The sequence below is a fragment of the Cotesia typhae genome, unplaced genomic scaffold, assembly GCF_013202065.1.
Source record: "Cotesia typhae breed Kobodo isofemale line unplaced genomic scaffold, CoteBio_Ctyphae contig_4, whole genome shotgun sequence".
NCBI classification, from domain to species: Eukaryota; Metazoa; Arthropoda; class Insecta; order Hymenoptera; family Braconidae; genus Cotesia; species Cotesia typhae.
Genome location: NW_027423748.1, coordinates 7,981,906 through 8,004,920, shown reverse-complemented (window position 1 = coordinate 8,004,920; position 23,015 = coordinate 7,981,906). Strand labels below are relative to the sequence as shown.

General features: G+C 26.9%; 3 protein-coding genes across 4 annotated transcripts; 1 reads left to right on the top strand and 2 right to left on the bottom strand.

Annotated features, from left to right (window-relative positions):
* Positions 1–12,499: 12,499 nt before the first annotated feature.
* LOC141527079 (uncharacterized) lies at positions 12,500–13,811 on the top strand. Its single transcript, XM_074242351.1, has 4 exons — positions 12,500–12,790; positions 12,930–13,095; positions 13,216–13,422; positions 13,518–13,811. The coding sequence occupies exons 1-4, from the start codon at positions 12,607–12,609 to the stop codon at positions 13,717–13,719; spliced, it is 759 nt and encodes a 252-aa protein (XP_074098452.1). The 5' UTR covers positions 12,500–12,606; the 3' UTR covers positions 13,720–13,811.
* Positions 13,733–16,479, bottom strand: LOC141527077 (uncharacterized). Of its 2 annotated transcripts, none has more exons than XM_074242348.1 (3): positions 16,324–16,479; positions 14,632–16,162; positions 13,733–14,337 (listed from the first exon to the last, which is right to left on the bottom strand). In XM_074242348.1, the coding sequence occupies exons 1-3, from the start codon at positions 16,336–16,338 to the stop codon at positions 13,874–13,876; spliced, it is 2,010 nt and encodes a 669-aa protein (XP_074098449.1). In that variant the 5' UTR covers positions 16,339–16,479; the 3' UTR covers positions 13,733–13,873. The 2 variants fall into 2 exon arrangements, with proteins under 2 accessions (XP_074098449.1, XP_074098448.1); XM_074242347.1 differs by having other exon boundaries at positions 16,304–16,423.
* Positions 16,480–17,553: 1,074 nt separating this feature from the next.
* On the bottom strand, positions 17,554–22,078 carry Vang (Strabismus domain-containing protein Vang). Its single transcript, XM_074242350.1, has 3 exons — positions 21,435–22,078; positions 20,725–21,319; positions 17,554–20,398 (listed from the first exon to the last, which is right to left on the bottom strand). The coding sequence occupies exons 1-3, from the start codon at positions 21,566–21,568 to the stop codon at positions 19,397–19,399; spliced, it is 1,731 nt and encodes a 576-aa protein (XP_074098451.1). The 5' UTR covers positions 21,569–22,078; the 3' UTR covers positions 17,554–19,396.
* Between the last annotated feature and the right edge of the window lie 937 nt (positions 22,079–23,015).

Sequence of the window (23,015 nt, the reverse complement as noted above, 5' to 3'; positions counted from 1 at the left end):
CATAAAAATTTTCCGTTACTATGCAGCATGGTAATGATTACTATTCTACATAGAAGTAAATTCTATTCTTTTCATTCCGTGTACTATTATTGTGGTTATTATTATTATTGATTTGTAATTGATAATAATAATAATAATAAGAGTGAGAAAGAATTTTTAGCGAAAGTGATGAGAATTGAATGAAGAAAAAAAAATTAAATTATAAGAACAATCTAAATTAATAAATAAATAAAAAATTTAAGAGACACTTATGAAAAAATAATTCAAAATAATAAGTAAATGATTTTTTTAAATTTAATACGTAATGAGAGAGTTTAAAGTAAGTTTAAATTCAATAAAATTAGAGGAATAATAATAATTGAATGATTTTTTCATGTGTAAAAATAAATTATTTAAAATAGACGTCTGATGTTATTCACAGGCGCTATTTTATTATAATAATAATTAATAATAAATAATAAACATTATGGTGTATATATATATATATATATATATATATATATATATATATATATATATATATATATATATATATATATATATATATATATATATATATTTATATATATTGTAATTGTAATAATAATTAAGTAATTTAGGGAACGAAATAATGCTGAAATAGATTATTAATTATTTTAAAGTACTATTGTAGAATCAACTCCGTATAGGCCGTGAATAAATAATTGAACAATGTTTTTGGGTCGGGGCTCGCACATAAATTTAATTAATTATAAATTATAATAATAATAATAGACATTTTTAGTAAGAATATATTAATAATTGAAATGAGATAAAAATGATAATTATCAACTGATTTGAGGCAACCAAGCGGCCGATTTGTACTTAATTATTGTACTAATTAACATAATGCGCGTTTTTTATAATCTTGTGACTTATGACAACAAAATCGCCGTCGATGGTACGCTAACTCCGGTAAATATTTACAAGTGAGGTCCAAGATATTAAGTTTCATTTTTTTTAACGAAATTTTTATTTGATTTTTTTGATATATATATTTTTTTTTTTTTCGGAAAATAAATAAAAAAATGAAAAATTTTCAAAAAAATTTATACATTTTTTTTTCAAAAAAAAATATCAAAAAAAATAAAATAGAAATTTTTTCCATATATATATTTTTTTTTTAAATAAATAAAAAAATAAACAATTAAAAAAAAATTGATCATCACAATTTTAACAAATTTTCAAAAAAAATTATTTATTTTTTTGAAAATTGTAAAATTCAACATTTAAAAAAAAAAATAAAATTTAAATTTCATCCAAAAACATGAGCCAAAATTTTTTCCCACTTTTGGAAAAAAAATTGCCGTAAAAACAAGCCGAATAAAAAAAAATTAAAAAATACTAATTTTTCACCTAAATTTAAGGCAAAAAATAGAGTGGACCCCACTTGTAAACAATTACCCTAACTCCTTACCTGCAAGCGCACCGGTATCAGCCCAGATATTTTAAATCGATAAATTTTTTATCTACTTTACTGATAAATATTTATTAATTTTTTTTCATCAAATAGTCATAAAATAAAAATTGACAATGTTGCAAATAATTTGTCTCTAGTCACGTTAATTATTTCATTTCTCAGAGCGTTCGCGGAAGTTTAAAAAAAAAAATAGGTTGAGTACTTTAGTGCATTTAGAATTATTATAATTGCGAGTAAGTTAAACGAGGGGTTTAATTATTAATTAATATTTAATATTTAATCAAATGAATCATTATCACGGTTGAGTCAACTTGATTTTTAGAGGCCGCTTGCAATAAGAATTATATTTAATTATTTTCTTAGCGCTATTCGTATTTATTAAAATATATATTAATTAATTCATATTTATACATTATATTATTATTATTATTATTAAATATTATACACATATACATTATTATAATTATAATTACAGTTATAAATTTTATATTAACATTAATTGTTAAAAAAAAAAAACGTCGTACAATTACGAGAATTAAATGTATTTTAAATTACATTTATTTGATATATATATATCGTGTAAGTTAAAATATAAATTATATAATTTGCTATATTTTTTAGATCGCATCGATCACAATATTTATATTTTAACGCAAATATTGCAAGAATCTCTATTTTAAGCCCACGCGTATTTATTAGTAGTGATATAGTTCAATTAATTAATTATTACAATTATTCATTATTATTTAGTACTGATGAATTAACGTTTAGGTAGTAGTAAAACACAAGATGAGCTTTCGACGTGAGTTGACTCAATCGTGGGGGTGAATAAAAAAAAAAAAAAAATAAGTAAACCGCGAGCAAGATGTCTAGTCTACGTGCAACGTGACCGCGTCACAAGACAAACAAACAAATAAATAGTTTAATTTTAAATTAGTGGATTTATTGATAGACGGACGTAGTCGATAGGTTATAAGTTGAGGAACAAAAGTGAGGTGATCTAATAAAATCTCATCTTTTATATTTACTATTTTATTTAATGTAAATCGCGTTACAGATTCCCTAAAGGCGTATAAAAAAAAATTCTAAGTCCAAAAAAATTCTTAGTATGAAAAAATAAATATTTATTTTCAAATTAAAAATTTTTTTGGACTTAAAAAAAAAAATAGAATTTTTTTTATACGCTCTTATGGCATTTGGAAAGTGAAATATTAAGGTGAGAATTATTTAATCGTGTCCTATTAAATATATGTACCTCGATGTGTCTAGTCGTCGTGTGCGAATTATAAGCCTCGATTTATAAATAAATTACTCACTTTTTTTTTTTAGTGAGCGGCGGTATCCACTGGGACGCTTGATCTCCCTTATAATTAATTTATATTATTAATTACTACTTAATATTAATTATTTACTTTTTTTTTTTTTTTTCTTCATATTTATCGGTATTTTTTGCTTAGAATTTTTTTTTAAACCAGAGATTTAAGAAGAAAGAGAAAAAAGTGCAAATGATAATATTTAAAAGGTTTAATGAATAACTAAATAAAATTTTACATTAAAAGTTAGATTTTTTAATTATTGACGACACATTTTTTTTTTTTTTAATCGTCGATAACTTTTTTTGTCATTATTATTTACTTTTATTCTTTATTACTCCTTTCTCTGGTTATTCTATTATTATTATTATTATTATTATTATTATTATTAATTATAATTATAATTATACTATTGCCATCTATCATAATTTTTCTTACGTACTTATTAAAAAAAATTAGATAACTGTCGCAATTATATTATTATTATTATTATTATTTTTTGTGTCTCTCTTGTAGTAATATTTAGTTAATAACACTTAGAATTTTTATTGCTTTACTTACACACAAATTCTACACCTCAAAAAAAAAAAAAATAAAAAAAATTAGCTTGAAAAAATAAAAAAAAAAGTGAAAAATAAAAAAAAACTCAACGCCTACTAACGACTAGCCGATGAAAATAAAAACAACTAATAAAATAAACTATTGATTTATAAAATAATAAAATTATAAAGAAAAGAAAAAAAAAAGCTTGCCATTACTATGATACTGAAAATAGCATTTTCACTCACCTACGTAACAATCACCGTTACAACGCTACTACTACCACCGATTATTTATTTATTTATTTAATTATTATAACATAACTACAACAACAAAAAATTATGTTTTATTTGAGGATTAAACTGATTTGTGTTTGGTTCAATGGTCGTTTTATTTTTATTTATTTATTTATCTATTTATTTTGCTACCCTCCTTTAACCACTATCCTTTATTTACATTTTAATTATTTATATTTATCATTTTTTTTCAGTACAGATCCAGTTATTCATACTTAAGTAAAATCAGCGCTTTCAAGAAATTATTTTTTTATTTATTTAAATTGTGATACTGAAATTAAAAAAAAAAAAAATTGCACATAAATTTTTTTCAATTTTTTACTTTTTTAATTTAAAAATAAAAAAAAATATTTTTCAGTATCATACAGAAAAAAATTTTCGAAATTCGGTACTTTAATTTTTTTGTAAAAAAAGTTAAAAATTGATTGAAAAAAAAAAAAAAAAAAGCGTACACTCGGCGCCCAAAGGTAAAAAAAAACGCACATGTAAAGGGAATAAAAGCAAGCACGAATGTGATAAACGATGAGTGAAGATCGATTGTTATTTAAAAAATAAATTAAAAAAAAAAAAAAAAAAAAAGATTATCAGCCCGCGGGCAACCCACCGGGCATCGCACAAACTAAGAAAGTAGGGGTTGAAATCTTAATTAGAGAAATGTCGAAGGACACAAATCTCAAGCAATTTTCTCGCTAATTCCAGAGCTCTCCGTATCTTCCTTAAAAAAAAAAAAAAAAATTTATTAAGAGCAAAACGGTGAGCGCCTGGAATAAGACTGCAGGTTTTTCTTTAATGTTCAAAGCGAGAAAATTGTTTTTCTTATATAACGACGGTGTATGGGTTTTTGAATTTAAGTGTGAGCCCAGACCCCCGGAAAGCCTCGGCCCTACGCACACGCAACACATGCACGTGAGTGAGATTTTAGATTAGATTTATTTTGGGGGATGATTTTATAAAATTCGGCAAAATTTTTTTTTTTTTTAAATCATTAAAAAAATTTATAAAAAAAAAAATTAAAAAATTCTTTTAATGTAAAAAAAAAAATTAAAAATACTGTCGGATTTTTGGTAAAAATAATTTATAATTCCAATTATTTAAAAAATTTTGATTAAAATAATTATTAATTATAAAATTATATTACTGAGATAAATACTCTTGCTAAGACGAGAGTAAACTAACCAAACGTACGTGCAGTTATTTTGTATTAATTATATTATAATTAATTAATTTAATTAAAGAAAGCCACGCTAATTAATTAATTGAAATTAAACGATAGAAATCGTTATCTTATTAATTATTACGTTAGATAAAAAAAAAACATTATTATCTGTATGTATTTATGTCTTAATAATCGTTGTTAGTTATTATATCGCTACGATGATATTTATTATGTCGATATTATTATAAACATTTTAATGAAAAGTAAAAGTAATTTTAAATTAACAAAAAAAAATAATTAAGGAATCGATCCATTGATAACATTTTTAATGTTTGGATGAATTTTTGGTACGGATGCGCGTGTTTTTCACGATTAATGTGTAATTGATTGAATTTTCGGGGTTTGAAAAAAAAAAAAAATGGATCGATTTTAATTAAAGAAAAAAATCATTACACAAACAGGGACAACACTGAAACCGTAATTAATTATATTTAAAAAAAATGAAAATAAAAAAAAATCTAAAAAAATGAAAAAAAATTTTTAAAAACACGGACACGGGTTTTTTAGCTTTTGTCTTTATAAACCATATGATATTATATTATTATATTTATTGATTATTATATTAATCACTAGAATCTCATTAATTATTGTATTTATTGTACTACTTACTTAGTACTACATTATTGTATTTACACATTACAGCATAAACTAAAGTTTATTGATGATATTTAATTAAAGCGTACAACATAATAATGGGTATGGTTATTATTATATTGATAATTGTCAGTGGCGCGAAACAATTAATTATTCATTATAATTATAATTATAATTACAATTAATATTATAATTATTGATATTTATATTTATATTAGCTCAGCGTGGTCTTCGAAGGATTGATGGAGGGCAGTCGCTTTTTTTATACCCTATTTTTGAGAAAAAAAAAATCGGTTGTTTTGATTTCATTTTGAGATTTCAATTATTTTTGGGGTAATTTTTTTTTTCTTAAAATTTTAAAAGTTACAAAAATTGATTCTTTAAATTCTTTTGAATTTTATTGAATTAATTTTTGGAATAATTATTAAAATTTTTTAAATTTGAAACTTGTTCAAAAATTACAAAGTTTTGAATTTTTCAAAATAAAAAAAAAAATTTTTGGAAAATTTCAAATTCTAAATTTTAGTAAAAAAAATTTTTTTTTTTTTTTTTTATTTTAAGAAGAAAAAATTATTCCCAAAAATTACCGACTAAAATAAACGGTCCAAATTTTTAACTCTTACAAAAAAAAAATATAATAATAATTAAATAAAAAATTTGTTTTTCTCTTAATGTTTATTAATTTGTTCCACGAGATATTTAGCGGGCTTTTCGGGGGAATTCAAATGGTGCTGTAGACAGATTCATTTTCCCCTTGGGTCGTGAATCTTCGTCGATAAACTTAATTATTAAAATAATAAATAATAAAACCGAAAAGTAAACCTAACTTAACGTAAAATAATAGAAAAAACTAAAAAAAAAAAAAAAAAATGTATATGTAAATGCGCTGGGGTCAGGATTTAATAAGCTATGATTTGTAATCCGTACGATGATTTAGATTAATGACTTTAATTTTATTATTTTTTTTAATTAAGAGTATCGATGAAACAGATTAACTTACGGCTGACAACTCTAGCTCACTGTAGGCCTAATTAAGCGAGAGACAAGTTAATAATAAAGAATAAAACAAATATTCTACTTATTACAGTTAAAAGTATCAAAGTTGTCACGAATACGAAAGGTTTACTCTACTAATTACAATTACTGAAAGCGGTAGAACAAATGGACTTAATTAATTAATAATTAATGGAAAAAAAAAATAAAAAAACCTCTTACGACTTAATTAATTATTAATTGATGGAAAAAAAAAAAAAAAAAAAAAAAAACGTCTAAAGATAACGAATGGAAGAGGGTGCGATAGTGTGAGTGATAGGAACTCGGACAAGTTTCGATAATCTTAGTAAAAGGACTCTTCGTAAACGAGATAAAAATAAGTTAAACTCCAAGTAAATTTAATAAAAGTAAAGCGAGCCACAACGATCAACAATTTTAAAAATATAAATAATGAATTATTATTGTTTGAATCCAAATCATGCGACGCGATTGATTGATTGAAGAAATAAAAAAAAATATAAATCAAGGGAATTTTACATTTAAAAACGATCTATAATCTTCTTTACATGTTTTAATTATTAATTATTATATAAATTATACTTATTGTAATGAACTATTGATTATAATTAATTAACGAATTAATTGAATACATTTATCTATTTAAAGCAAATAAAAAAAAAATATATTTAAACGAAAAAAGAAGTAATTAACGTGGTAGTTAGTCTGTCAATGGGTGTTTATAATATTTATTATATTTATTAATTATTAATGAGTATAATAGTTCGACACGCGACGGGGACGCGACTACGGTTCGGGGGTTGTTTAGAAGTTATTAATGATAATTAAGGTGTCAGAAAACCAAGAGGCTTCCGATTTTTGATCATTAATTTAGAGGTTCAGTTGTTGACAATCTATTTGAGTTTTTTTTTTTTTTTTTGGGAGGTACTGAAATTACAAAGTAAAAAATTTTGCGTCAATGTGTCAAAAATTTTGTGTTAAAAATTTAACACAAAATTTTTTTTAGTAAAAAATTTATTTACTGAAAAAAAAAAAAAATAAAAATTTGCTAATTTTGGTGCCGCCAAAAAAAGAACCATTTTTTTTCTCATAAAAAAATTGAAAAAAATATTTTAAAATTTTTGAAATATTTTTTTTCAATAAATTTTGAAGAAAAAAAATTTTTTAGGTCATACAATAATGATTTGGGGGTAAATAAATAATTGCACGAACGAATAAGACTGCTAATGATGGAAGTTTAACAAATAAAAATAAAAAGATAACAAATAAACATTCCGATATTTTATAATGAACAAACACTCACATTCCTTTGAACATTTCCATACAAACATTTTTATTTAATATTATATCGAGTGCAAAAGTCCACCCTGAGAGCAACCCATGACTACACTTTCGAATAAGTAAATAATTGTGTTTAATTAAACTAACCGATATTTAAGTAATGTTTTAATAAATGAGAATACTACTGAAAACTGATATAGAGTAATAAAAATAATGTATGTGTACATATGTGTACGTTTATATGTACATTTTATAAAAAATTAATCCATTCGTATACATCATTACCGATTGCTACAAAATGTCCTTTAATCCAGACTTTTGAATAATAAAATCTTTTATAAAATCGAAAAAAAATTTGCTGAAGCGAGTGTGATTATTATTTTAAATGATAGCGGTATGGGGGTGCAAGTGACAAGTGAGTGAAAGTCTTTTAGTATTTCATAATCCACGAGCTATCGACAATTGGTATTAATTCGTGAAAAAAACCAATTTTTTCTTATTTTTTTTTCTAATTGAGATATTTTAAATTTTGGGGAAATTTAATTTTTTAAAAAATAATTTTTATTGAAGAATTTGAGAGAAAAACTCTTAAAAGTGTTAAAAAAAAAAAAAAAAATTCAAAATAATCAAATTTTTTAATTTTACGCGCGAAATATTTAAAATCCAATTTTTCAAAAATTAAATTTGTCTATTTAAAAATTTTTAATCAAAAAAATTAGTAAGAAAAAAATTTTTTTTCACGGGTAAAAAATTGGGGGTGCGGATTCAAAGTATCAAGGATTCGCTTGACTGAAAATAAGTTTAAAAAAAAAAACTCAAAAAGTCCACGATAAGACCTTTGAAAAAAAAAAAAGAGAAAAAAAAACTAAAAAAAATCGCTATTGTAATAACAAGGATATTAAGAAAAAAAAATAAAAATAAATAACAAAGTTATGTATTTTATGACGGTTTATAAGTAAGGTTACGCTATTGCTATTATATAACGATAACGATAATGATAAAACGACCTGTGGTATAAAAACTACGTTAAGTAGGCTGTAAAAATACTAATGAGAGAATTTTTAGGGAGATAACTCGGCGTAAAAGAACTTCGCTGGACGATGTTTAAATTAATTAATATTTCAATTATCAATTATCAATTTATTCGTTTGAATAATCGATTTAATTGGGTTCATTGAGTATAAATTTGGTAGCACTATTTAAAATAGATAAAAAGAGAACGGACAATCCTAAATAAAAAAAAGTCTCTATATATTACCAAACCCGGTCGCGTGCTTCCAAAAAAACCAAACAGCGATCGGGGGTTAAAAAAAATTTTTATAACAATATATTCTCTTTTTATCTTAATCAGACTGTCGAACGACAAATGACAAATCGAATTATACTAAAGTCCAGGTTAAAAATCGATCGCGTAAAAACGGAGGCATTACCCGAATTATTTTCTTAGTTTGGATATTCTTAATCCCGGGACAAAAGTAACTAAGTAATAAAATTAATATCGAGTCGGGCCGCACCCCGAGCACCCTGGTCATAACCCCGCAGTGTCGAGGCGGTTCCGAATCTACCGATATATGTTGAATAATTAATTAATAATAATAATAAATACATATGTTAATGTAAATTAATAAACGACAAAATATCAATGATTATCGATATTCGATAACGAATAATAATAATAATAATAATAATAATAATAATAATAATTAATAAATGCCACTAATATATAACTATAAATCATAATATACAAAACCAACTAGAGATTTACAATTTAAATAAATTTTAACATAACAAAAATCGAAAATTGTCAGTACCTATATACATATATATATATATATATATATATATATATATATATATATATATATATATATATATATATATATATATATATTTAAAGATAAATATTTAATTAAATATTGTAGTATGCCGCAATTTTTTAACACGGGATATTTGGACATAATTTTAATCTTTATTCGAAAAGTTGATGTTAGTTATGTCACCGCTTATAGTTGTCGTGGTAATGGTTGCTATGATTTTTTTTCCCCTTAACAACTGTTGCTATGGTAAAATTTTCATTCTTTTTTTTTTTTTTTATTTTACACTGAAAAATTTCAGATTAAAATTAAAATAACGCAGTTATTGGATCTGGTGCAGTAGCCTGTTGGATCTGGCCCTTACTTTAAAAAAAAAAAATTCACCGAAAAAAAATTTTAAATTATCAATCAAAAAAAAAAAAATTATTTTGAACTAAGAAAAAAAAATTCTTGGTTCAAAATAGCTAGCAAGATTTTTTTTTTAACGTTAGCAACCGTTGCTATGCAAAAACTCTTCCTAGCAACCGTTACCAAGGACAACTGTAATCATAGCAATCGTTACCAAGACGATAGTAGCTCCTAGAAAAACAAAAAAAAAACACTCGTGTACACATGAGAATTCTTCACGCACTCAACGGCAGACTACACACGGGTTAAAGTATTTAAAAATAATTAAAAAAAAAAAATAAAAAATAAAAAATAAAATAAAACTACAAAACAAACAAACAATAAAACGCACACAGTGAAGTTGATAAGGTGATACAACTAAAACTTAAAAGTTATAAAATGATATTATATATTATATATTATAAATATACGTATAATACAACACACGGGAATAGGATAAACAAAATAAAAGTAAAAAGGAAGAATCACGTAACGCGCAATTAGGGTAATATTTTCCGAACATTAACTACAAAAAGAAGAAACACAATAACACAAAAAACAAAAAAAAAAAAAACGCGCCATTATATTGTTCACATAAATTGCGATCCATGATTATTAATATTTACGATATAATTATTATCTTGCATTGTCTAGTCATACGTTATTATTATATACTAACGATATTAATTATTAATTATTAACCTGTACTACCTAGTCGCATTATGTGTTGCATAAAAACTAATTAATTATTGAATTATGAGTATGAGGATGAGAAGAGATTATTTCCGAGCGCTGATTCACCAAAAAGGAGAACAATTAATATTAATTATTATTAATTGAAATAATAAAAAAAAAAAAAAAAGTTCTCGTGGATTTAGCGAGAGACGCATCACGCAGCGTTATTTTATTTTTTCTGGTCTACCTACATATATATTGTCTAGTCGGGTTTTAAAAATAATTTTCATAAAATTCGGCTTGTTTTATTAAAATAGCGCTGCGTAAGGGTGGGTTTGTCTTTGCGCGCTCGAGGTATCTCCGATTTACAATATGTATAAATAAATATTATAAATATATATATATATATATATATATATATATATATATATATATATATATATATATATATATATATATATATTGGTACGATTTATGTCGATTCCTTACTCCTCTATTGAGGCACCTTTAAGTAGGCGGGAAGAAATACAGAGTAAAATTTAGACACTAAAAAATGAAGAAATTGTAATGAGAAATAATTAAATAAAAAAAAAATATTAAGAAAAAAGAAGAAGAAATAAAAAATATAAATTAAAATCTCGAGATAAGGACGAGCGCGCGAAGGCCGAAGTAATTAATGAGTATTAAATATATGCGGGGGCCATGGAGAGGAGGGAACCTCTTCCTTGAATCAACCTGATATTATTAATATAATAATAAACTAATATAAAAGTTTTAAAAATATTAATTTAAAATAAAAAACAATGATTGAGTGACATGTTCACGTAATGTCGTCCAAAGTTCTCATGCGCAAGATGGCGATGCTTTACTTACTATATTATATTACATGCATTATATTACATAGACTATACTTTTGATCTTATATATTATATTACATAATCCGCATCGCGTCTCTGGGCATGTACTATTTACAATTACTAAAAACTAAACTATATAATAATAATGAAGAAGATAAAGAAGAAGATGATGATGATGATGATTAATAATAAATATTGTCCACACCTCCTCCTGCTGTCCCCGACCCCTCACAAAAAAAAAAAAACAAATACAGAGTTATTTAAATAACAGTAATATTATCGACTCTCGCACGTGCGTCTCTCGTCCCTCTGTTTAAAATGATGAATTTAAAATAAATAAAACGAATAATAATGAATAATAAATGATTATTTAATAAAGGAAGGTTTATTTGAAGGTAAATTATTTTACAAAAAGTGATACATTATGATAAAGGATTAAAAGGTGTTTACCTCGTTTATCATATACTTCCTTGTGCAATTGTACCGCAAACATCCCTCCCTCCCTCCCACCCTCCCGAGGAGAGCTCGCGGGCCCTATATTGCAATATTTGTACTTTTCCATGTTGAAACCTCGATATACAATAAATTATATTAACAAAATTACTGTTGTCGTTATTTATTTTTTTTTAATTCCTTGGATAATTGTTTTATTTTTTTAATTCAGTTATGTAACTACCCTCCATTTAAATTTGATATATCAAACTGAAATTAACGATGATAATAACTTTTTTAGTTCATCTCTTGGGTCAAATTTGATTGTCAGGTAAATATTACAAAATTTTTAATTATAAATTAAATTTATGAAATTTTTCAATCAGCTAAATTAAGAAAGTAAAATTCTTTTAAAAAAAAATAGACATTTTTACGGAAACGCGAATAAGTAGAATAAAAAATTCTAAATTTCTAAAAAAATAATAAACTAATCAACTGTTTGGCCTAAGAGAGATTAAAATTTAATTTTCAAATTTAAATTTAGTAACTTTTCCCGCGCCTAAAATATCTGACTTGTGCGCATGCGCAATTAAACTAACAAACATGGCGGCACGCTCCGGTCGTATTTCACAGCATTTACTTTTGGAGGGAAAGTTTCAAGTTATTTTTTTAACATTCATGATCATAACCTTAAAAGTGAACTTTTGTTATTGTTATTGTTTTTTTTATTGCCGAAATATGTTTAATTAAAAATGGAAGAAATTGAAAAATTAAAGCGTTCATTATTAATTTTAAACGCAAGTGTCACGGGTTTCCCTGTTGCCGCAGTAACCCTTGATGATTATAAACCAATTAATGAAAAAATTAAAGAATTACGTGAATCATTAAATTGTTTAACTGCTAGGATAAAAACATTGAAAATTAAATTGAATTTGGGTAAAATTGAAATGATTTTCTTGCCTTTATTAGATAAAAATATTTAGAAAATATTTTTTTTTTTTTAATTTGCGGATGCCTGCTACTGTCAAAATTATATCATTTTAATTTTTATTAAATTATTTTTTTTTCACTTTAGATTCAATAGAAAATCCAACAGATGATGAAGCGCCAAGACTTGTTAAAAATTTACAAAATAATTTAACAAATTGGGTAATTAATGATAATGCTGTGATAGCTTGTCATCAATCTTATGCTGTTCAACAAGCATTGTATAATAAAAATGTTGATCCGGCTACTCATAAGTAAGTTGACGTCCATGCTTTTAAAAAATGTCAATATTTCACAAGATACAAGGTCATTTCTTAATTATTGACATTTCTAAAGATACAAGCTCATAATTTTTTTTTTTATTTTAATTTTAGTCGAGTAAAATTACTCATGGCAAATTTATACAATCTAAATGATTCCATACTAAAGTACAAAAAAGAAATATCTATGAATTTACTCGAACAAGAATTGAGTTTGAAAGATGAGATGTATCAATTATTGATGGATTATCGCGAATTTTTAAAAGTCCAGGAAGCAATACGGAATGAAAAATTAGCTGAATCAAATCCAGAAGTAGCTCAGTAAGTTAAATAAAATATACAAACATACCTTTTTTTTTTTTTTTCATCGTTTTAATTACACAAAAATAATTTTTATATCCAAATTTTATTTACAGAAAAAAAGCAAGAGCGTTAAAATTAATAACAAAAATAAATATGATGAAACGACTGATAACTAATTTTATAAGTGTGGCTTCTCATTTGGTAAGAGAAAACCCAGATCTCAAAGTTATTTTGAAAAGACACAGAAATTTAATTGATTTGGATTCAATAATCGATGCGAAACATCAAGAACGCATCGAAGAGCCAGAAGATTAATTTTGACAGTATTTAAAATAACATTAATTTAACTAATATAATATTTTCCTACAATACTATTAATAATAATAAATTTTTTTTTTATACATTAATTACCTAAGTTAAAAAAAAAAATATTTCCTATCAAAATAAATTAAATACATAGCTAAGTGAATTAAAAGTCAGTTTGAGTAGATCGATTGACTTGAGCGCGATCAGGTAGAGGTAGAATGGCGTCTTTGGTGCTCAAAGCGCCTTGTTGGAAGCACTGAGTCTCAAGAGACACACCTCGAGGCAATGGAGTTGAGGACAAGCTGCTTTTCATTCGTGAAATAGGTTCACGAGGTCGGATTTGTTTGTACCACCCGCGTGCTTTCTTTACAACCGGACTGCGAATATCGTTCGGAGTAGATTTTTTATCTTCATCATCTTTAGTTGTACTTCCTCTTCTAATATCAATTGATGAGTCTAATGAATAAGACGAAGATGAAGACGGTAGAAATTCTATTTCTTCACGCGGACGTTTTGATGCTCGAGATAAAGATGTTATAGCGCTTTCACATGAATCTATTGATGACCAATCTTGAAGGATACTTTCAGGTGAATTTGGTTCAACGGCTCTGGTATTTTTAGATGAGCCTGAAATTTGTTATTTTATAATTAATCATATTAATTTTATAACATACTGAGAAAAAAACATTATTTTAAAATTTTCAACAATTTTATTTTTTGGCTGAATAAAAATTTTTTTTGTTGGAAAAAAAATTTTTAGATTAAAAAAAAAAACAATTAAAAATTTTTCCAAACTAAAAAATCAAATTTCATTTAAATTTCCAAAAAATTAATTTTTTTCCCAAAAATATTCATTTTTTTTTTTCAATTTTTTTTTCACTTCAGTTTAATAATAATTAAAAAAAAAAAAAAAAAAATTACCTGATATATTTTTGAAGACACTTTTAACAGCATTAGCAACTGAAGCAAAAATCCCCTTAGTATTATTCCCTTTAACCGCCGGCTGATTTTTCTGCAAGCAACTGGAGTAGCTGGAAGACGAATCAGTTTTCTTAACACACTCCAGAGTAGATACTTTGGTATAACTATCAACCGAAAGCATAGTAAACCCACTCTCGCAATTTTCAATACCCCTCTGATTAGCAGAAACTAACTCAGCATGAGATCCAGTAATAGCAGTCTTCAATTTCTCCAAGCTCGAGTCAATAATCGGCGCCAGATCTCTTGGGTAAATTTCACCCGACTTCTCCAGAAGAACCATCACCACAACTCTGGAAGACGAACCAGAGCTACCGGGCTGCGGAATATTCTCCAGATTTTCTTTAGTTGCATTTTCATCTCCAAAAAATTTATTATCGCTAGTAGCTTGAATTTTTTCCGTGGAGCTTATAGAAGTGTCCGAAAAGCTCTGACAAGATTCAAAAAATTCTTCCTTTTCATTATCATCATTTAAATTGTCATCTTCTGGCTTGAAATTAAATTCATCAGAAAATCTTACACGCTTGTTAGAATCTTTGCTGTCTCTTCTTTTTTTATTTTTTGAGGACTGTAAAGAATCAGCTTCCTGATGCAGTGATCCTCCAACACTATCAGGCGTTTCTTTATTATTATTATTATTATCAGATTCATCATTCAACTCCATCATCGCTTCTAATCTACGCTCAGACAAATTTTTAAATAAACTTCCGCTTTGATTATTTGAATCTTTATTAAATGATTTTGAAGACAAAATAGATCTCAGTGGCGTGCGTTCAGTAATTGATAAATTAGATTTTTTAATATTATCTTTATAAATAATTTCCGGAGAATTAAAATTATTTAAATTAATACTACTACTATTATTATTGATTGACTTATCACTGCTGCTCGTAATACTTATTGAAGGAACAACAGGCCGCTTGAGAGCTTTAAAAAAAAAATTACCGCTTTTACCACTTACATTATTAATATTTGATAAATTAAGCTGCTTTGTAAAGCCGACGTGCATCGGAGTACTGGTGTGTCGGGTAAATTCGCGTGGTGAGTCTTCAAATTGTTGATAGTCGCCGCTGAACGACAAGGATTTACGCTTGATTGAAGAGTTCGACGGCGTTTTAGTGACTCCTGATGAAGAAGCTAGATCCAAGCTTGATGAAGACAACGACGTGACACATAATTCCGTCAACGTTGGCGGCTCTATCCGTATAATCGGGTGCCGGTCACATGTGCCGATAAATTTTAAATCTTCGTGCTTTTCAAACAACTCACCACACTTGAGACACTGCAGCGGCAGGTGATTGAATACCACGTGGTTTTTCAGCTGCTCGTGATCAAAATTACGTACTGTCAATGGCTCTCTGCGGCACAGAGGACACTCGGTGAGGGTATGACGAGTACTGTGTTTTTTCTTTATGTGCTCTTCACAACAATCTACACAGCAAAATATTTTATCGCACGCGTAACAACGTCTTGGCTGTAAAAATAAAAAATTAAATTATTTTTAGGTATATTAACAACCTTGCAGTCCAAATTTTTATTATTCTCTTAATTATACATAGACTAAATAAAATTTAGGTAAATATTTTAATGTATATATTTATTAATACATTAATACCTGATAGGAATTTTCCGTACCTCGTAGGTTGCCATGTTTGGTCATTAGATCATTGTCGGTGGACTTCTTATTTACTATGGAGGGTAGTGGTACTCTCCTTCCCCTTCCCCTTCCTCTACCCTCCATAAATTGAACTAACAAGTGACTGTGTTTATAGTGTTTATTATCCAGCAAATACTGGAAAAGAGCGGGAAGAAATAAACGATTTGAACTTGTAGTGTTGCATTACAAAAAATTTATTTTCTTTTTATTCATTTTATTTTTTTAGTATTTATAATATAAATTTTTATGATAACGAAAATTACAAACCCGACAACTTTTTTTAATTTTTAATTTAAATAAATAAATATGTAAAATATATTAAAGAAAAATGTATGCAGGAAATTATAAAAAATCTATAAACAAGGGGGGGGGGGAATTTAAAATATAATAATAGTCTATTATATTTTATTTGTTTACAAAAGCAAAAAAATTGTTGTGTCTGCAGTTTTCAGAATCGTATATTTTTTCTTGCAAATAATGTGACTGTACAAATATTATTTAGCATACATAGAATTGCAGCATGAGATTCCCATCGATATTAATTAATCTCTTAAAATTATATAAAAATTATTTTTTAATAGCTATTTGTGCGAATTAATCTCATGAACGGAAAAAACAAGATGACACTGGATATCATCCCAGATTATACTCAATGATATATCTGTGGCAAAAAAAATTTCAGATAGTAGCTAAAACAAAAATTCCAGATTATACTGAGTGATATCTCGATTATACTCATTATAATCTGGATTATAGTCATTATAATCCAGATTATACTCATTATAATCTAGATTATACTCACTATAATCTAGATTATACTCATTGTTATCTGGGTTATACTCATTATAATCTAGATTATACACATTGTAATCTGGATTATACTAGTTACTATCTGAAATTTTTTTTTTTTTTTTTTTTCACTCAGTATAATCTGGGATGATATCCAGTGTCATCTTGTTTTTTCTGTGTGGTTCAAGATAATTTAGGATCATATAAAAGTAAATTAATTTTTAATAAAAGTCTAATCAGATTCAATTACTGCTTTGTTTAATTTTAAATTTTAATTGTGTGTTTGGTACAGTTACTTCTATATAGTATCTGATTAATTGAATGATCTACATTTCAATTTTAAATTTATTAAAAATGAAAAAAAAAAAAAAAAAAAAAAAAATTATAAACGTACTTTTCATGTAATAATTTAACAGTAATTCTCAAATAATAATTATTATTAACCATAAATTATCATTTACAATCATATTTAATTAATAAATTTAATTGAATTTCATCCAATAAAATTCATAAATTGAAAATATTTCAAAAGTCGATTTCTCTAATTATAAAGAAAATTTTACTCACTGGAATGATAAATGGAATTTAAAATAAAAACTTTTTTTGATCCTAAATTTTTGTAAAAAAAAATTAAATAATTGAGCTTGTCACATTAAACTACAAAATCACATCACACGCACACATAAATAAAATACAAAAGTATAAAAATTCTTATCAATAAAATTTAATAACAAAAATTACTTAAAATCTACATGAGTATTATGAAAAAAGTAAATTCGACTAAAAACTTAAATTTTTTATAAAAATAAGTCTAGATAGTCTGAATGGAAGATTAAAAATTATAAAAATATAATGCACCGTCTTTGACAATAAAATTGTAATGATAAAAGTAAAAAAAAATTTTTACAATTAGTTTGATATGTTATTAATTTAAAATTACTATTTGAACGTAAATATAATTTTACTGTGTACTGTTAGCAATAGCAAGTTCATGATTATTCAAACAAATGTATTGACAAAGCTTACTACTCTGATATTATAATAAATTCAGTACAATTGATCAATACATACTATTAAATATTATTAATTAATAATAAAAAAATTCATCCAAATGTCCATACTTTGGCAAGTAATAAATAAGCGTAGTACTCTATAAAATGCATATTAAAACATATTTTTGTTCTTCATATAAAATACTAAGTACTAAATTCCGTTGGGAATGTCATGTGTTTGCAGCAAAATTGTCTATCGTACAATCAAAATTAATAATAATTATTTCATAATTTTTTACGAATTTTAAAATATTTTATTTTTATTTTTTTTTTTTAGCAAAATTTAAAGCTACTTTTGATTGTACGTAGAAAAGGCAAAGTACGGTATTTTTGGCTGATGCATAACACCATATAATAATGATATTTTATTTTTCATTAAGAATCTTTGTTACTCATGAAAATAAATCTATCAATAACGACTATTGATTAATTTTCAATAATTATCAAACTTATGACATGACGTTAAACCTACAGTGATGATCAAAATATATATTATAAAATAATGCTGCCAAAGTTTTGTTAACTTTTATCTTATAATCTTAATATCATGTGAGCTGTCAAATTTTCCAATACATTAGCATCACGTCAGTCAACGTTAAAAAGTTCATAAACATGTAACCCATAAGTTATAATAATAAATAAAATAAACTTTAATCTGTAAAAAATAAATAAAATAAAACAAAATATAATAACGTTGCTTTTATGTTAGTGATAGATTAGTTTCCTGTTAACTTAGATTCATCAATGCTTATCAATTTAACATTTCACTTATACGCTTTTGATCATCTATCTATCTATCTAGAGACTGTACTCGACAGTAGTCTTTCTTTTTTTCAAGTTTTTCATTTCATAATTTCCATTTAAAAATTTATTATTATTTAAATATTTTTTTAACGTGAATGAACACGAGATATTGATAGTTAAAGGGGCACAGCTAGTGTGAAATTGTACGGACAATATCTTCTAGTTTAACGAGAATTTTTTTTTTACGTTTCATCCACGAAAAAGGCCGGGATCACTCCAGCAATAGAGGACCTCTTTTTTTAGCGCCTTTGGAGATCGCGTGTAACTCGAAAAATATTTAATTTTTTTTTTTTTTTTTTTTTTTTTTTTTAATTCCCAAAAATCGTCTTCTTTTAAGCTGTCACACTAGTTATGCCCCTTAATAGTAATAGTGTAATAATAATAATAATAAAATAACTGACGGCCGTTAAACAGACGTCTCAGAGTTGAGTCTCAGTAAAAATTTGTTTGATTTTGGATGTGCTAGTTGTTCGGTGAGTGTAAAATGCGGCAATCTGTATGCCGTACAGAGCAGAGCAACTTCACCTTGCCGCAATTGAAATTCACAGCCAGAAGCAAGTGGTCTTGATGGTAATTCTCCCTCGCAAACTAATGCCCAATTGTGTGAACCTCTCTGACGTTCTTTTTCATTCGACAGTACGGGACTCGCGGAGAAGAAAGGTTCCAGGAAAGCTTTCGGCGCGGCATCCTGCGCTAAACAGCGCGCTAGCCGTCCCAGAATCGACTCCACTGAATGTCTCGGCTGCTGTCTGGTGACCCTCAGGTATTTTTGTAGCGCGCGGGCCATCGAGGGAAAAACGGCTTGTGCAGCCTCCATGGGATCCATCGGACCGGGGTTTGGTGCCAGCTCAGATTCCGAGTGCAGTCTTTTTATGTGCGCAAAAGCTTCTTCGGCAGCGGTGATTAATCTCGCACGACGTTTTCTCACTCGCCTGTCATAGTCGTGTTCCTCGTAGAACCTCTCGTTGTGACTTGAGTCTCTTCTCCGAGCTTGAGCGGCCAGCATTGCCCTGTCACCACCACCTCCACGTTGCTGCTGTCCTGGCGTCATATTAACTCCACCATCAACGTCGTAAAATTTAAAACTCGACGGCTTTCGTCCTGATTTTGATACTGGTAATCGATCCAAGTAAGGGTTATAAATAGGAAACTCGGAATAATATCTCTCAAGCACCCAGACCGCAGCACGTTGAATTGATAATTGCCCGATAGCGTAAGAACGCGATTCACCATCTGGTGATCTTACAACTTTCAAGTAGTAAGTTGGTTGAAGATGACGAATTTCGATCAAAAGTACTGCTATATAATGAATAAATAAAAGAGTATCTGCAAAAGTTCCTGCATAATTAACTAGACTTTTGTACTCTGTTTTTTCTCCATTAGCAGCTGTCTTGGCACTTTCTGTTACCTGAAAATCATCAAATTAATTATTACAACTTCCGGACATTAAATTATTATTAGTAATTCAAGAAATGAGAGAATGAGAATGATATGAATTAATGTGACAATACATTGCACTTTCCAAGATAAAATTACATTAAACTTCAATCCTTTTATTTAATTATATATAAATACTTTCAATTAAAAAAAAATATTTAAAATTAAAACATAATATGATTAAATTTTTTATAAAAATTACAAATTTACATTAAAAAATTTTTCTATTATATAATAGCACTTTTATCGACTTATTTCTCATTCCTAGTAAAAAAAAAAAAAAAAATCAATGCTCACCTGAACGACATAGAACAACCAGTAAGTACAGATACAAAGTAGTGTCAAAACTAATACTCCAGCCCTGAAGAGAAACACCCGAGGCATAGTGGCGTTCTGTGGTCGTAAGAATACAGCCCAGCTTCCGATAGCCAGGAAAATTAATTTAAAAGCTAAGCCTAGTAATTGGCCTTTACACTCAGCGTTGCATGACAGTAATTCAAGCCTCTGTTGCATTGTTAGTACCGTTGTGGAGTCGGGGAAAAAACCTAATTTAGGCAGCACGACCATTGCTATTGGACTTAAAAAAGCACCAATGCCCAGAGTCATAGCAATTACCGGTCCGAGGTATCGATTACACGTAAAATTAAAGGCTCCGTCTGTTTCACTAGGCCAATTGCTAACATCTTCTGTTGATTCAGAACGGTCGGAGGTATTCCCCGTGATAGCTGTCGTATTTTCACCCCAATTTTCATCTTGAGGAAGGATTTGTACTTCTATCACTTCTTGACCGACATTCTCGACACTATTCCCTCTGACATTGACTGTCGTTTGAAAGGGTGCCATCTCGCAGACATCCAGGTTGGATCGCTCTTTTCTCTGACTTCTATTATTCCTATCATTAAAATCAACCATCACATTTAAATTAATAACAAACTTTCCGGTGAATTTTCAATGGTATAGTCTCTATGATTAGGATTTATGATTAGCAATATGATTGAAAAAATTACCTAGAGCTTCTGTGGGAATGTTGTCGATGATGAGGTGATTTATTCGCGTGTGACCGATGGTGTTTCGAGGAGCTCCGATTATGGTGACTATGGCTATGCTCACTAGCCCCAGACTTTATACTCTCTGTCTCCATACCATAGAAAAGGCTATCGCCCTTTTACTACCCCATATAATCATTCCCCCAATTATCTCGTTCTCTCTTTCTCACTTATTATTGTTGTCGTTGTTATTGTTGTTGTTGTTGTTGTTGTTGTTGTTGTTGTTGTTATTTATAAAACATCCACAACTGTACAGGGGGTTGACTCAGACCTATGACATCTAAAATAAGTTATGTGTGCTGCGAGTATCGAGAGTGACAATCCAGTTCAGTCAGCTGCACTCGTCAAGTCAAGCGTCTTCTTGACATTCCCTCCTCTCACTCCGGTTACTTTGACGTTAAAGACGCTCCGCAACTTTTTGCCGATTAAACTCACTCACTAAACTGTGCTACAAACAATAATTAACTTAAGTTCAACTGGTGATCAATAAAAATAACAGCTAATTATTAAATAAAATTATTAAAACAGACGCCGACACGCCTTACGTTTATGACCCTCACCCTCTCGTCAGTTCACGTTCACGGGATCGGGATTCTTCTTATAATTTAACAGGGAGAAAATAATAACAACAGTATCAACAGTTAAAAAAAAAACACTTATACATCAAGGTCTAGGGGATTCTTAGGACTCTTGGCCTAATTTTCATTCAGCTATAGTCTTTTACTTGCCGCTCATTTAAAACTGCTTCAGGATGTATAGGCAGGTTCACCTAAATTCAACCAGGCGTCGCTATTAATTCTTTTTAAATTTTCCGCCTTTTATTTTTTTTTTTTTTTTTTTTTTTTTTAGTACATTTTTTATAATACTGAAGTTAACGGTCAGCTGTCAATTTAAAAAATTTTTTTAACAAATTAATTACATTAAAAAAATGCTTCTAAAAATTTTCATTTGTATAAATAAATGATTATAAATTAAGAATATTATCCAAGTATTAAAAAAAATTCGTCGGTAGATATAATAATTATTCTGACAGCGCTTTATTTAATAAGAAATGTCAAACAAGAAAAATATTTAATATGAAGACAGTTTAATAAAAAATGTGACAGCATGTTCGAAAATTTTGTAAGTACATAATTGTCTTGCAATTGACTTATTTTAGTTTATAATTATTAAAAATTAATAAATTTTTAATAATTTAATGACTTTTGGATTTCACTTACTTATTTTTAATTGAATTATGAATTCGACTAAATGCAAATTATGATAAACACATGACATTCAAATTAACAATCACTTAACCTTTTTTTAATTTTTTTAACAAATAAATTTTTTCCAAAAAATTGTTTTTAAAAAATTACATTTTTTATTTTTTTAAATTTCTACATGTCAATTATTTTTTACCATTTTTTAAAATTGTAAATAAATATATTAAATATTACTAATAACAATTTTCCATTACATAAATCTTTTTTTTTTAATACTATAAATAATAAAGAAGAAATTTAACGCAAATATTTAACTATCAGAAATAATATTTTATAA

Excerpts from the sequence above, each read along its gene's own strand:
- LOC141527079 (XM_074242351.1), top strand. The coding sequence starts at position 12,607 with ATGGAAGAAATTGAAAAATTAAAGCGTTCATTATTAATTTTAAACGCA. Across the intron at positions 12,791-12,929 it reads GAAAATTAAATTGAATTTGG|ATTCAATAGAAAATCCAACA; the intron begins GTAAAATTGAAA and ends TTTTCACTTTAG. Across the intron at positions 13,096-13,215 it reads GTTGATCCGGCTACTCATAA|TCGAGTAAAATTACTCATGG; the intron begins GTAAGTTGACGT and ends TTTTAATTTTAG.
- LOC141527077 (XM_074242347.1), bottom strand. The coding sequence starts at position 16,348 with ATGACCAAACATGGCAACCTACGAGGTACGGAAAATTCCTATCAG. Across the intron at positions 16,163-16,303 it reads GTACGGAAAATTCCTATCAG|CCAAGACGTTGTTACGCGTG; the intron begins GTATTAATGTAT and ends TTATTTTTACAG. Across the intron at positions 14,338-14,631 it reads TGTCTTCAAAAATATATCAG|GCTCATCTAAAAATACCAGA; the intron begins GTAATTTTTTTT and ends AACAAATTTCAG.
- Vang (XM_074242350.1), bottom strand. The coding sequence starts at position 21,568 with ATGGAGACAGAGAGTATAAAGTCTGGGGCTAGTGAGCATAGCCATAGT. Across the intron at positions 21,320-21,434 it reads CATTCCCACAGAAGCTCTAG|GAATAATAGAAGTCAGAGAA; the intron begins GTAATTTTTTCA and ends TTTTAATGATAG. Across the intron at positions 20,399-20,724 it reads GGTTGTTCTATGTCGTTCAG|GTAACAGAAAGTGCCAAGAC; the intron begins GTGAGCATTGAT and ends GATGATTTTCAG.